This window comes from Lutra lutra, chromosome 5 (genome assembly GCF_902655055.1).
Source record: "Lutra lutra chromosome 5, mLutLut1.2, whole genome shotgun sequence".
Classification (NCBI taxonomy): domain Eukaryota; kingdom Metazoa; phylum Chordata; class Mammalia; order Carnivora; family Mustelidae; genus Lutra; species Lutra lutra.
Window position 1 is genome coordinate 43,743,547 of NC_062282.1, and position 13,992 is coordinate 43,757,538.

The window sequence follows — 13,992 nt, forward strand, 5'->3', positions numbered from 1 at the left end:
CTCACATAGGCACATTTTTTTTTCTTATAATGAGATGATTACCTATTTAATGCCATGGCTCAGTAACACCTGAATAATTCTGCTCACCACGGGGTGCAGGTCTTCCCCTCAGGGAAGTATTGCTCTTTTACTCTTCTTATGCTGTTTATCACTCAGGTGCATATTTTATTATTTCAGTGGCAAACAAATAGCTGGGCTTCATCACAAAACACTCTACCCGATGCCCCCCAGTCATGGAAGCCATTCTCCAGCTGACCAGTGAGGTGATTCCCAATTTGCCCATGTGATACAAACCCTAAGTTCTGTCAAAGAATACAGTTTCAATAGGTAGACTGCAGTTTAAAAGTAGTTCTATTAAAAGTAGCCAAGCAAACCACCTAAGTATAATTATAATTTGTTATACCACTAAGAGAAAAAATTGGGGCACAAAATTGTATATTCACTTCAATCTTACTATGGCAAAAAGATGCACCAAAAAGACAAGGGGAAAGACACAAAATGATTTTGTTTGTGCTGAAAACTATGGCTGAGTGCTATTTTCTTCTTCATATATTCCTGCTTCTCTCATGTTTTAAAAAATAAGTGTGTGTTACTGCTATAATCAGAAGACTATTTTAAAACTAATCTAAACTTATCTGGAAAATGAAATTAGTACCTCCATCAATGGGGTTGTCAATGAGATAAAATGAGGTAAAAGATGTGAGTGTGCTTTATAAATCACAAAAAGTAAGCAATTAATGGGTTAGTATTACTGTTTTTCAGTGATGCATAGATATCTGCCACATGGCAAGATATAACAATTCTGTTTCTTAAAAAAATGCAAAAGCTCTGATTTCTAGAAAGTATATAAGCAATAAATGAACATTATGCTCTGTGAGAGCACAAAGCAAGTCACATTCACTATGTCCCTCCACAGCATCTAGCTCTATGGAGTATTAACTTTGTTAAAGATAATAAATATTAAATATCATTAATTATGAATTATCAAACATTATAATTATCATTAATAATTAGTTGGATTCTAGATATTGTCATTTTTTGTTTCTTTAATTATGTATAATTAACACTTATCAATGATAGCAATAAACCCTTGGCATTCATATAATATTTTACAGTTTACAACATGTATTAACATATATCTTCTCTTTTAATCTTTACAAAGACTTTCTGGCACAGGGAGTATTGTTCCCATTTTTGAGAGGGGAAAACTGTAAAACAGATACGAAAATGACACAGCCTTAACAGAAAATGTTACTCTTAAATGTAATTCCTAAAACTGTGCCATACATCTTATAAGGTGTTTATAGGTCCTTTCTGTCATAAAGGCACAGATACTACATTTTAAAATGTTGCATGGACTTCATAAGCATCCTTTACAAATACGGTTATTGGCGAATTTATATAATATGTATGTAAATTCTTCCATAACTTAAGTAGGCCCTTAGTTATTATCCTTACCATCTTCAGAAGTACATTAAGTGTTATTATAATCCCAGAGAATGCTCTAGAAATGGTATTTGCCACAGCTTAGAGAACCTGGCATTTGATCTACTTGCAAATTCATGCCCCTGGGCCTTTTTCTTATTGCCAGAGACTCTTCCCTCATGCTCTGGACTCATGGCCAAGCCTCTCACCTTTGAGGAGGGAGTAGTGGACCTCAGCATTGGCTCCCCAGTCACCATCCATGGCTCGGACCTGGAGCAGCTCTGTGCCAGGGGCCGTGGTGTCAGGAACGCTTGCCTCATAGTGGAGCTGGGTAAAGTGGGGTGGGTGGAGGTTTCCATCCTCCACATAAATGGACACCCACACAAAGTTCCTCTTGATGGGCATCTCCTGGTCTCGGACCTGTGGGCCCAAGGGGATAATGCCATGAGCAGCAAATGGAATGGGAGGAGGCAGGGTTAAATTAAGGTCAATGAAATAGAATGCTGGTGGAAAATATATCTAATTGTAACTCTCTGTGTTCTTTTAAATTTTGCTCTCATTTATCCTCTTTTTTAAAAAATAAATTTGTAAATTAGTGATTATTAGGCTTAGCTATTTTCATGGATAATCCCACTTTAGGAGAAAGGCAGAAATAAGCACAGAAACAGTATTGTCCAAATTGGGTCTCAGAGACTATTAGTTCCTCGAGATGTTAACATGTTACGCAGGGGGAAAAAATTCTATGGGTGACTAAATTTAGGGGGCACTGAATTAAATGAAGTTAAAGATTTCTTTGCTGTAGGATTTTTCAGAGCTTTTATTGTATGTGCCCAGAGGATGATAAACTAGCACATAAAACCCTGCAACTTGAACCAGGGAGGCTGGCTTTGATTCTGGTTCCATCATAAAGAACTGTATGATGTTGAGCAAGTTTTTGTCCCTCTGTGGGCCTCAGGTATAAGATGAGAGAAGTGGGCCGGGTCAGGGCTGAGACCCAGTGAGACACATGAGGCACACAGGGCGTAGGTTGAGGGAGGCTCCCTCTCAGGGTCACAAAATCGTAGACACAGAACCCTGAAAGTGAGTCTTTCTTCCATGTTGTGCCCTGCACACCTCACTTCCTCACCCCAGTGCTTGCTGTGGGGGGTGGGGGATGGTCTCCGGTCCTTCCCCACCTCTGACACGATGTCAGGCCCCATTGTGGTCATGCAGTCATGGAGCAGGGAGAGAACTATTGGGGAGTATTTGGAGTGAGCCCAGAGAAAGCTAGGGTTGCATGTGCTTCCTTGGCAGCTCTCCCCTCTTCTTTACTCTTGGACATCCCTTATGGTAGGCGCCTCTGGCTGGCTGTGAAATATCACATCTCATGTCATAGATCATCACGGGCATCCGTACACACCAGGGGAAAGGGAACCTTCATCATGCCTCTGTGTGTGTCCACCCCCACACATCCACATGCAAGTGCATCTTCCCGGATTTCTCAGTTTACTCACCATAACTGTCAGCGTGTGATGGGAGGGGCCCGAGCCCAAGTCCAACTTCCCCACTGTTACCAGGACACCACTGCTTGGGTCCAGCTGGAAGAGACTGGCACTTCCCGGGTCTTGGCTGCCATGTATGGTGTAGATGAGGCCCTTGCCCTTGTCTGGATCCGTGGCCTCTACTCGGAGGAGCTCCACCCCAGGCAGTGTGTCCTGGGGAACTCTGACTTCATAATGAGCCTCCAGAAACTGGGGCCGATGGTGATTAACATTGGCAATCATGAAGATGTAGACCTAGGGAGGAGAATGAAAGAGAAGGTAGACCATAAGCTCTAGGACCTTGTCTTTCTATCTGGTTCTTCACCATATCACCTGTGCCTAGCGTAGTGTCTGGCACACAGCTGTCACTCTATGAATATTCGTTGAATGAATGATAGGGTTTCAAAATCACAAAGCTTTGAAATAACATGCAGTCTAGTGGTTTTCAAAACACAAAATTCTGGTTCAAAGGGCTTTTTTCTTCAAGTGAAATTTTTTATGAAATTCCAACACCTGAAATGGGTAAAACTCAGGCTGAAGCCACAGTAGAAATCCAGGAACCCACTGACCATCATTTCTCATATTCATGGTAGCCCCTATAGAACTCTATCTTAAATTGAAAACTCCTCATTTAGACAAAGCCCTTCATTACACAGAGATCCACAGTGGAAACGAGAATTGTCTCAAGAGCACAGAAGTATAAAGTGTATCAGGTAAGACTGGAGGGCAAAACCTGATTCCAAATTCAGTGCCCTCTGAGATACACCACATCCACTGCAAGCCCTCCGTAGCTTCATCCCAACCAAGGAGGCCTCCCCTCCCCTTTCAGCTCAGGGATCCCTGGGGAGGCTTCTCACCTGAGTGGCAATGGTGTGGGACCCATCGGTCACCTCCACGGTCAAATTATAGTTCGACCTCCTCCTTGTGTCCAGAGGCTTGGCAATGACAATGCTGCCTGTGGTCTTCTCAATATCAAAGTCCATGTCCTTGTCACCACCTGGAGTGGGAGCAGGGGGGAAAGAACACACCCTCAGTGATGGTGACGGTAGTAGTGCCCAGGGACTTGGCCGGCAGATTGACAGGAGGTGGTAGTAGGTCCTGTCAAGTTATTGTCCAATTTTTTAAGATCTGAGTGATGATACAGAAAAAGGTAAATGTATAAGGACAAATGAGTGCCAGAGGAAGTCCAGTGTTTTTAGAACGTGTTCTGCTGCCGGGACTGAAGCGGGCAGGAGTACTGGAGGTCTACCTCAAGGCTTATAGGACAGTTTGCAGAGTCTGCATGAAAGAATGAAAGAATGAAACTAACTCTGTTCAACAAGAGGGAATTGATTTCATAAACTATATGAATCTAAAATATAGAATTAACATACAACTATTTAAGTGTCTACTAAATAGAAATCTGTTTAGTGGCATGGAAATATATTCACCTTATATTTTAAAAGGTTATAAAACAATACTTTAATATAATCCTAAGTGTGTGTGTGTGTGTGTGTGTGTGTGTGTAAAGAAAAATGACTAAACAGAAAGACATCAACATTTTGGCTGTGGGTTATCTTCTGACTGGTGGGAGTTTGAGTGATTTTAATTCTCTTCTCACACTCATTGGTGTTTCCTTAATGATTTATGGAGTACATGTGTTAATTTTGTACAAAGGGGGAAAAAAGCCAGACAAGAATAGTGAATCAGAATTGAAATTAGATCTAGGAGGTCAAAAAGCTTGGGACTGGTGTACATTTAATCTCTGAACCAGGCCAGGAATCCCTGTAATAGGACTCCACAGTTCATGTGGTCCTGAAACCCTCAGAGATTCTTAACCTGGAATTCCTGGCTGAGTTTCAGAGAATCTATAAACCCTTATATTTGTATGCAAACGTGTGTGTGTGTGTGTGTGTGTGTGTGCACACATGCACATCTTTCTGGGAAGAGGGCCTGAGCATTCATAAGATTCCCAAACAATTCATCAGAGTCCCAAAGAGGTCTGTGATTCTCCTCTCCCCAGATATTTTAACAAGTCTTCAAAGGAATTGCAGAGAAGACCATGAGAGCTTGGACCCAAGTGTCTCCTATAAAGAAAATGGACACTTCCCCATGATTGTGAGGATAGAACCTGGGATTAGAATACTGAGCATGGCCCCAGGGTACAGCAGTCCTCAGGCTCCTGGTGAATGATGTCAGCTCTACATGGAACTCACATTGAGGCAGGAGAGGAAACATAAGACTTGTGCTTTCTCCCAAGTCTCCCAGGCCCTTGGAGTAACTGAGGCTCTGACCAACTGGGGCTGGTGGGGGAGGGGGTACTAGGGAGGCCATGGAGGCTCTCACTGAGATCATAGCTAGTGTGGAAGGCAAGTTTGGCAGAAGTGCTGCTTCTGCTCACCCGCTGGCCCAGAGAGTAAGGGAAGAGACAGTCACTACTCGTAGCCAGAGGAGGGGCTGCCAGGGAGCATGACCTGAATGAGAGTGCTCAGAACGACTGGGCTGTGAGCACCAGGGCTGGGCTATAAGGATGGGAGAGGCTGGTCCTCCTAGGGCTCTCACCAGAGATGTTGAACCAGAAGAGACCCGGTCGGCCCTCCACACTGATGACGCCCACCATGTGGTTCACGGGGTCAGTCTCCATGACTGTGAAGCTGTAGTGGGGCTCGTCAAAGGCCAGTGGTATGGAGGAGGACCGGGGCTGGGGGATCCACTCGATGTGTAGCCGGACACTGGCTGAGAGTGGTGGCTGCCCACTGTCTGTTGCTTTGATCTGAAAAGAAGCCAAACCTGAAATTGAGGCTTTGTCTGCAGGGTTGGGGCCAAGAAATAAGAAGACCTGGGTGGTCAGCCAAGAGACAGAGCACCCTGTGACTGGTGGAGCTGGGCTTTTAGCCACTCATCCATTCATTCACCACGCAGTTGAAGGCTCACTGTGAACAGGCACCGTGCTAGTTCCTGCAGGCACAGTGGGGAACTAAACAAATAACCTGGGCCCAAGAACTTCATGCATAGTGAAAAAATATCAGAGCCACCATTAACTGAAGCCTTACTGCGTGCTAATTCTCAAGCTGGCCTTGGCATATGGGGCCCTTCCTAACAACCATATACATAAACTAAATAGAATTTATGGAGCTCTCACTAGTATCTGGCCCTGCGCTAAGAGCAATATGTGCTCTATCTAATTTCATTCTCATAATATCCCTGAGAGAGGTACCATTATATCTCCCTTTAGCAGGAGGAAATGCATTCAGCTGTCTGAGATCAGCTGCCTGGCCAGCAATGAGGCTGGGGTTGGATTCAGGCTGTCAGCCATGAGAGTCCCTGTCCTAGCCACTTGTTATGTTGGCTTCCTACAAGGAAAATGTTCTTATCCCCATTTTACAGATGATGAAACAAAGTTCAAAGAGGCTCAAGGACTTGTCCAAAGTCACACAGGTGTAAAAGGGCAGAGCTAGGCTTGGAACCCAGGCTTACATCCAAAGTCTAGGCTACCCTCACCAAAATCCTTACTTCTAAGAATAGAGCAGATTTCCCAGGCAAGAACCTTACTGCCTTCAAAGAGAAAGGCCCAGAATTCTGATGCTTTGGCTGATGTCAGGGCTCCCATTTCTCTCAGAGAAAGCCAGGGAAAGAAGTACCTACCTTCACCATGCCTAATGGCTGTTTCCCTTCTCCTGTATCCTCAAAAAAAATCCCTTAGCAGATATGACAGTCCCCCCCTCTGAGGCCACCATCCCCTCCTCACCGTGAGGATGTTGTATTCTCCAGCTGTGAAGGTGCTGCTGGATGACACCATGCCTGTGGCTGGGTCGATACTGAAGCTCCCTTCATCACTCTCCTCGATACTGTAGGTGACCCTGCCATTGAGACCCTCATCGGGGTCTGAAGCCACCAGCCTGTACACGGGCCCAAGGGTGGCCGGGCTCAGCCTCTCTGGAAGGCGGACATTGAAGAGTTTGTGCGAGAACACAGGGGGGTTGTCATTGACATCTAAGATGCGTACTACCACCCTGGAGGTGGACTTTAAGGAGGGCTCCCCGTTGTCCAGCACAGTCACCTAGGGACAGGATAGGGTATGAATCGCCAAATGCAAAGCATGAGTATGCATCTCCACCCACTGCAACCCTACCACCACCCCTCCCTTTGACGGCCTAAGAATAGTAGTCGGTCTGTTCGTTGGTATATGCTTATGATTTTTATTATCATAACTTCACCTACTTGGAACCCAGCTCTCCAGTAATCTCACCCACAGGAAAGCCGGAAAGAACTGGAAGAAAACAAAGCCACAGAGGCTCTAGAGAGAAGCTAGTGCTCTTTACTCAGGAGGCCCATGGGCCATTTCTTGGAAACCATTTACTTTTTTATTTGCTTGTAATTCTCATGAGCTTTGTTCTCCGGTTTCCTTAAACTACTGGAGGTTAGAAAAAAAAAACAAATGAGAAGATGTTTATGAAGGAGTGGGTGGTACCTTTTGAGTCAGACATGTGGACCGATGCATGAAATGAAATCCAGAGGGAGAGAAAAGGCACTAAGACAACTTCAGAATCAGGGGCTATTACATGTAAGGGCAAATCGTCCCACGCATCAATAGCCTCAAGGGCATCCTACAAGATAGGACATTTCCACTCTAAGTGGTTCTGAATTTTTAAAATATTTTGGTGTCTAAAGAGAAATACCTCTACTGAACTAGGGAGAATGCCTCCGTCCCAGAAGGCCATTTAGTAGTTGATTACTAATATTACTTATTTCTGACAAAGGGAATGTGCAGACCTGGGAGCACAGAAGGCCAATTTATTTCAATTCTGCAGAAGAATGTGTGTCCCTCCCACCCGACGTCTTTAAGACTGAAAGAGATGCCTGTTAATCAGTTACGGATGGCTCCAAAAGGGGTATAACTAGATTCCTTCTGAAGAGATTACCCTCTTCTCTGATTTACTGACTCCTCCTGTTGGATTGGGCCCCAGGGATGTTTATGTGATTTTAGAAACATCCTAGAACCCACAGCTCTAGAGAACAAAGGTCTGGGTTTTCATCGGGGCTCAGCTACTGCCCTAGTACTTGACCTGGGGTGACACACTCTCTCTCTCTCTCTGGCTATAGGGATGGGCTGGAAACCAGACTCAACAAGTACATAGCACATGTGTACCACTCCCTCTTTCAGCACTCACTGCAGGCTTTACTAATCAATCAGTGCTTCCTGCCCAGTCCAGACATGGTTTCAGATTCCTTCCCTTCCCTGTGCTAGAGAGCCAGGGAAGCCTCTGAGAGTCGTGGCCACCAATCAGGGCAAGACTCAGCCTAAGAAACTCCTCCACCCTGAGCCCAGGGCCCTTGTCAGCCACAGTGCCTGGAGACACGCGTGTGGCCTCAGGGCCTGGCTCAGCTTCCGCTTGGACTCCTTCAGGAGGTTTTTGAATCCAGTGAATGAGTTCACACCATTACTCACCTCCAGGATATGTTCATCCTTGTTCTCTCTGTCCAGCTGCCGGGCGGTGGATAGGAGACCTGGGGGAGAGGTGGAAGGATGGAGACCTGAGCAAAGGGCTCCCCAGGCCACTTTCTTGGGAGTGAGTTCGCAGATACATCAAATCCTAGGGCAGAATTTTTCTGGTCTTTGGAGAATAAGGACATTACAGAGGAATGGGACTCTGGAGAAGAAAGGGAAGTGAGGAAGTGGGAGAGCACAGCAGAGATAATGGAATCAGTGGAGGTTCCCATCTATGTCCTGTTTTCACCGGTAGTAGAGATGCTGTGTGCAATGTACTATGGGGGGAGGGGGAAGCAGCTTGTGTCCTCTGGGCTCCTCTCAGCTTGCCTGTAAATTAAGGAAGGTGGATTTGGTTATCTGTAAGTCTAGTTTTAATTTTCTGAGTCACTATGGCTATAAATTGAGGCCACCGGAGGCCACAAAAGAGAGAAGATTCTCCGTAGGCATCAGGGAAGTCAAGATGGAGGTAATGCAAGAGGGACATCCAAGCCCACAGACAGAGCGGTCAGGGCTGGGTAGGGAAGGTCTCTTAAGAGAAAGCAGAGCAGATAGAGGTCAGGGGGTCATCTGAAATTTTCAGTAAGTTTTTTTTTCTTGTTTAGGCAGTTAAATGATGGAGTAATGAAGTGTGGGGATGTGGGCTCAGTGAGGAGAGGGGAGGGGATTTGGTGTTGGGGTGGAGCCTCCAGTGCCAGAAATGGGATCGACCTCTGTTAGGTAAGTGTTCTTGCCTTTTGCAATAGAACCGAGTCACCAGTAGAACCAAACTCCCTCTCTCCTCTGAGCAGTCTCCGAGGGACTCTTTCTTCCCTGCTGTGGGCAGACATGGGGGCAGGGGAGCAGAGAAGGTTTCTGGAAAGCCCCACAGCCAGAGGCCCTTCCAGTCAGGGAAGAAAGACACATTCCGCTGGGACAGTGTGACTGTTGTCCCAAGTGACCCCACCCAGCTTATCCCCAAGATGAGGTGCCTGACAAGGAAGGACCCAGGATCTAGAGGGCCCCCAGAAATAGTGCAGGGACGAGAGGGCCTCAGCTGGTAAACCTTCCCTCTGGCTCCGTGCTGGCTTTCCTCCCCGCACCTTCTCTTTCTCCATTCCCTCTTGTCCCTTTCCTTTCTGTCTCTCTCTCTCTCTGTTTCTCCCTCACCATCCTCCTTCTCTTTCCCTTACCCCTCTCTGCCGCTCTCCCTTCCCCTGTTTACCTCTCTGAATCTCACACATTTTTTCTCTGTCTCTCTGATTTTTCTTCTTTCTCTCCTTTCTCTCACCAAGACATCCCCTGACCTTCTAAGAGCCAGTGTCCCTGTAATTGCTGCCTGTGGCTTCTGGGTCATTGCCTCTGTTGTCAGCCTTATCCCCCTCTCTGAGGTCAGTGTCTGGATTCCCAGGAAGCACCATGTAGAATGAGGACATGGCAGAGCCACCCACAGGGCTGTGTGAGGGCCAACTGAGTGCCCTTCCTGGCATGAGGTAAGCTTCATCATTTCTCCTCTCCAAACAGATGTTTCCCATCACCCATCTCAGGCCCATCTTTGACTTTTCCTTATCCGATGATTTTCCAACCACTGTCAATTCCTCTTCTGATGGATTCCAGATCCTTCTACACCATTCACCTGGCCCACCACCATCTAGGTCTTACCCCAACCACTTGCCTAGCTCCCTTTCCCTCGGGATCCTAACAGCCAACACTCATAGAGTTCCTGTGTGTTGTTCTTCCAAGCTCTTTCTCTCTCTCTCTCTCTCCTTCTCTCAATTAACTCATCTAATCTTCACAACCAGTCGGGAGGGGGCCATTATCCTCTGCACTTGACTGGTGGGAAAACTCAGGCAAAGAGCAGCTGAGTAACTGTCCCAAGATCTTACAGTGAGTAAGTGGGGAAATGGGATCTGCCTTTAGACAAGTGACCTACTTACTGGCTCATCCTCCCTACTGGCTATTGCTTCAGTGGCTCTCCCTGCCCAGGGGTCCTCGCAGACTGCTGCCTGTCAGTCCTCCCCCACCTTCCACTCAGCATGCCCACCCCCGCTTCATGCAGCCATTGCTACTGCACCACACCGAGCATCTCCCTCTCTCCTCTGAGCAGTTGCAGCACCATGTCTACACATATCTTACAACAGGGCTCCTTTGCACTGGCTCCTTCAGTTTTTTATACCCAGATCTTCATGCTCATGATGGGTGGAATGCCTGAAACTGTGTTTCCTTATCTTCGCATCTCAACCTAGCACATAGTTTAAATGCTTCATAAGGACAGACACCTTTAAACATTTGCAGAACAAATGTGTGAATCTCTCACTTCCCTAGAGATCATAGATGCTGGCAGAGATTCATTCATTTCCATCTTATTTGTTGAGGTCCTACTGTGTGCCAGGCACTAAAGATATTATAGAGGGCAAAAACAGTCAAGGTTCTTTTTCTAGAAAGCCTTTGAAGTTTAGTGGAGGACAGGGATAATTAATGGAATAATCACACAAATGAATAATGTTGTATGTGATAAGTGTTTAAAGAAGAAAGGGGTGGATGGTGCTGGGAGATGTATTGTAGTGTCAGAAAAAACTCCTCTCAAGAAAGAACAGCTGGGCTAGGATCCGAGAGAAGAGCAGAAGTTAGCCAGACAAAAGGAGAGGAGAAGAAACTTCTGGAAGAAAGTACAACATGAGCAAAGGCCGTGTGGACTGAAATAGGTCACATGGCTGAAACCAGAGCGTGGCAGGGTGAGAAAGGCAGGATAAAGCCCAAAAGGTCAGCATGGGCCATGTCAGACCCAAGTGTGTGAGACATGTTAGGATCTGACTTTATCTTAGGAATGTAGGGAAACCATCCAAGGTATCCAAGCAAAGAAGTGGGACAATATAATGGTGGTAAGAAGGGTGGACTGGGGGTTCTATTGTTGACTTAATTATTTTATTTTTAAATGTTCATGCTGGTTAAAATTTCTTCTTCTCAACTGCAGGAAGACTAAGAACATCTCTGCTCTCTAGGGCATTTTGCCAGACCCTGTGTCAAGGAACTGTTGACAGTAAACAGAGTAGGGATTTGGAAGATGTTGAGAAGCCAATGCCTTAGGTGAGAGACCTCTTCTTTCTTCTGAAAGGGGAGGGACAGGATGGGCCCAGGTAGAGAGCCAACTTGGGCCTATTTTCCAGGGTGAAATGGTCCTTCTAAAAGGACTAATCCATTCCCGGAGGTCAAAAGTTAATGTCTGTGCAAAGACACTCATGTCCTCCAGCACTGTCTGTCCCAGTACTTTCAGGCTCATGCTCCCCTTTGTTTCCTTTTGTCTGAAAGATGGGAGGCTAGTTTTCTCCCTTTCCACCTCCTCCAATCTCACCAAGGTTCTGTCCTTCCAAGAGTCAGTTATTGGAGGGACACCTGTCTGTTGAGCATCCGACTCTTGATTTTGGCTCAGGCCATGTTCTCAGGGTCATGGGATGGAACCCAAAGTTGAGCTCTGTGTTCAGCAGGGAGTCTGCTTGAGATTCTCTCTCTCTTTCCCTCTCTCCCCTCCTTGGCTCCTCGTGTGCTTGCTCACTCTCTCTCTAAAATAAATAAATAAATCTTTAAAAATAAAAAAGTGAATTTTTGCAGCCAGAGAATAGGATCTTGGGTTCAGAGGAGAAAGCATCAGCTTCCTCTGTTATAGGATTGTTGTTCATCCTCTAGGAGAAAGATGTGGCCTTGAAGACACATCCACAGTAGTGAGAGCTAGCTCCCAAATTCCAACACCAACAGGAGCCAGGCAGATAGCATAGATTCGGGGAGCAGGCTGGGAATAGTACAACAGGGAGTGAGGCAACTGTGGAGATGGGAGGACATGCACCTGATCTGCACTGGAAGCTGCTGTTGGCTCCAGCCAGTTGCAGCCCTGTGCAAATATGGGGTTAGTGTGGCCAGATCGCCACACTGTTTTTTTATGAACAACCAGAAATCTGGCATGTTTTATGGAATTTTCTAATTTTTAAGTGTTGGCAACAACTTGAAAAGTCATTGCTTAAAACTTGCACAGGCCAAATAAAACACCTCTGTGAGCTCTGACTGGCTCACTGCTACAAGCTCACGACCTGTGGATTCCTCTAAACCATCCACTGTCCTTGTCCCAGTGGCCTTGAGCCAAGGATAGGTGTTTGTGAGACAGTTGACTCCGCTGAAGTGGCCCTCCATTGCCACCACTTTGTGGGCAGGCTGGAGATCAGTTTAGAACTAGGGTTAAGAGATTCCATCTGTGGCTATGACTCAGGGAAGGGGTGGGTTTGGGAACACTCAGAGGTCTGAAATATCCCAGCTTGACCATGAGGCAAGCTTTTTAGCTTCCCTAGGCCCCAAGGAAAGAAATCCAACATATTCTTATTTTCCCAGAGACACAGACTTAGTAGAGCAGTGATTCTCAAACTTAGTACACATAAGAATCCCCTAGATATTTTGTTAAATAAAGTACGGATTTCTGGGCCCCGCCCTGTGTTCTGAGTCAGTAGGTATAATGTGGGGCCTCAGAATTTGAGTTTCTAACTAGTTCAATGGTGATGTTGCTGGTCTAGGACCAAACTTTGAAAAGCACTGTGGTAGAGATCACGATTCACCCAGATTTCTGAGGTCCTTACCTGTGAAAGGGTGAATTGCAAAGAATCCCATGTTGTTCCCACTGGTGATGTTAAAGGTCAGCTTTCCTTTGGAGCTGGAGTCCGGGTCCTGGGCATCCAGCTGAAGCACAGAAGTATGCAAGGGTGCATCCTCCTGGACAGAAGGGTAGAACACGGGCCTGGACATCTGGGGTGGGTTGTCGTTGACATCCGTAACCTCAATGTAGACTTCAGTTACAGAAGAGAGAGGTATGGAACCCCTATCCACTGCCAGTACCGTCAGCCAGTAGCAGGACACAAATTCTCGGTCCAGGGGTGCCAGAGTCTGAATAATACCTAGGGACAGTTGATCACCAAACCCAAAATATTTTAGATCCCACAGTAGCTTCAGAAATCACCTTACTTAGGGGTGCCTGGGTAGCTCAGTGGGTTAAAACCTCTGCCTTAGGCTCAGGTCATGTTCCTAGGGTCCTGGGATCGAGCCCCACATCAGGCTCTCTGCTCAGAAGGGAGCCTGCTTCCTCCTCTCTCTCTTCCTGCCTCTCTGCCTACTTGTGATCTCTGTCTGTCAAATAAATAAAATCTTTAAAAAAAAAAAAAAAAGAAATCACCTTACTTAATAGTCCCCAAATGGTACTATGGAAATAGGAATTCCACAAGAAAGGGGGACTGCTGCCAAGGTCACGTAGGAGCTGCTGAGTCAAACAGGGAATTCATATCCTTTTGCAGAGGCTCTCAGAGCCTTTCTTTGCTAAAATAGGCCCATGGCAATTGTCCTTAAACCAGTTCCTTCAAGTGTCAGGTATTATAGGTGCCAATTTGAGAGTTAAAGATTTGATGAATAAACTGCTGTCCCCCTTTCCAGCATCTTAATGATTTCAGAATTTTCATTAGTTCACTCACTCCATGAATTGCTTCCTTACAGGCCAGCACTATTCTAGAGGTCCATGGTCCAATAGTAAGCAAAAGAGGCTTACACCCTAAGTTCTCATGGGTCACACTC

At 46.0% G+C, this 13,992-nt stretch overlaps 1 protein-coding gene across 3 annotated transcripts in view; it reads right to left on the reverse strand.

Moving 5' to 3' along the window:
• The window catches only part of FAT2 (FAT atypical cadherin 2), a 78,280-nt gene that overhangs the window by 39,338 nt on the left and 24,950 nt on the right, over nt 1–13,992 (reverse strand). For all 3 annotated transcript variants that reach the window (XR_007127406.1, XM_047729603.1, XM_047729604.1), the window contains exons 3-9: nt 13,011–13,325; nt 8,374–8,432; nt 6,673–6,984; nt 5,487–5,697; nt 3,803–3,942; nt 2,919–3,200; nt 1,635–1,845 (exon numbers count right to left, since the gene is read on the reverse strand). Coding sequence is in view for 2 of the 3 variants with exons in the window: in XM_047729603.1 (XP_047585559.1) it covers nt 1,635–1,845; nt 2,919–3,200; nt 3,803–3,942; nt 5,487–5,697; nt 6,673–6,984; nt 8,374–8,432; nt 13,011–13,325 (1,530 nt within the window). In the remaining variant the exon portion in view is untranslated. The remainder of the gene's footprint in view (nt 1–1,634; nt 1,846–2,918; nt 3,201–3,802; nt 3,943–5,486; nt 5,698–6,672; nt 6,985–8,373; nt 8,433–13,010; nt 13,326–13,992) is intronic.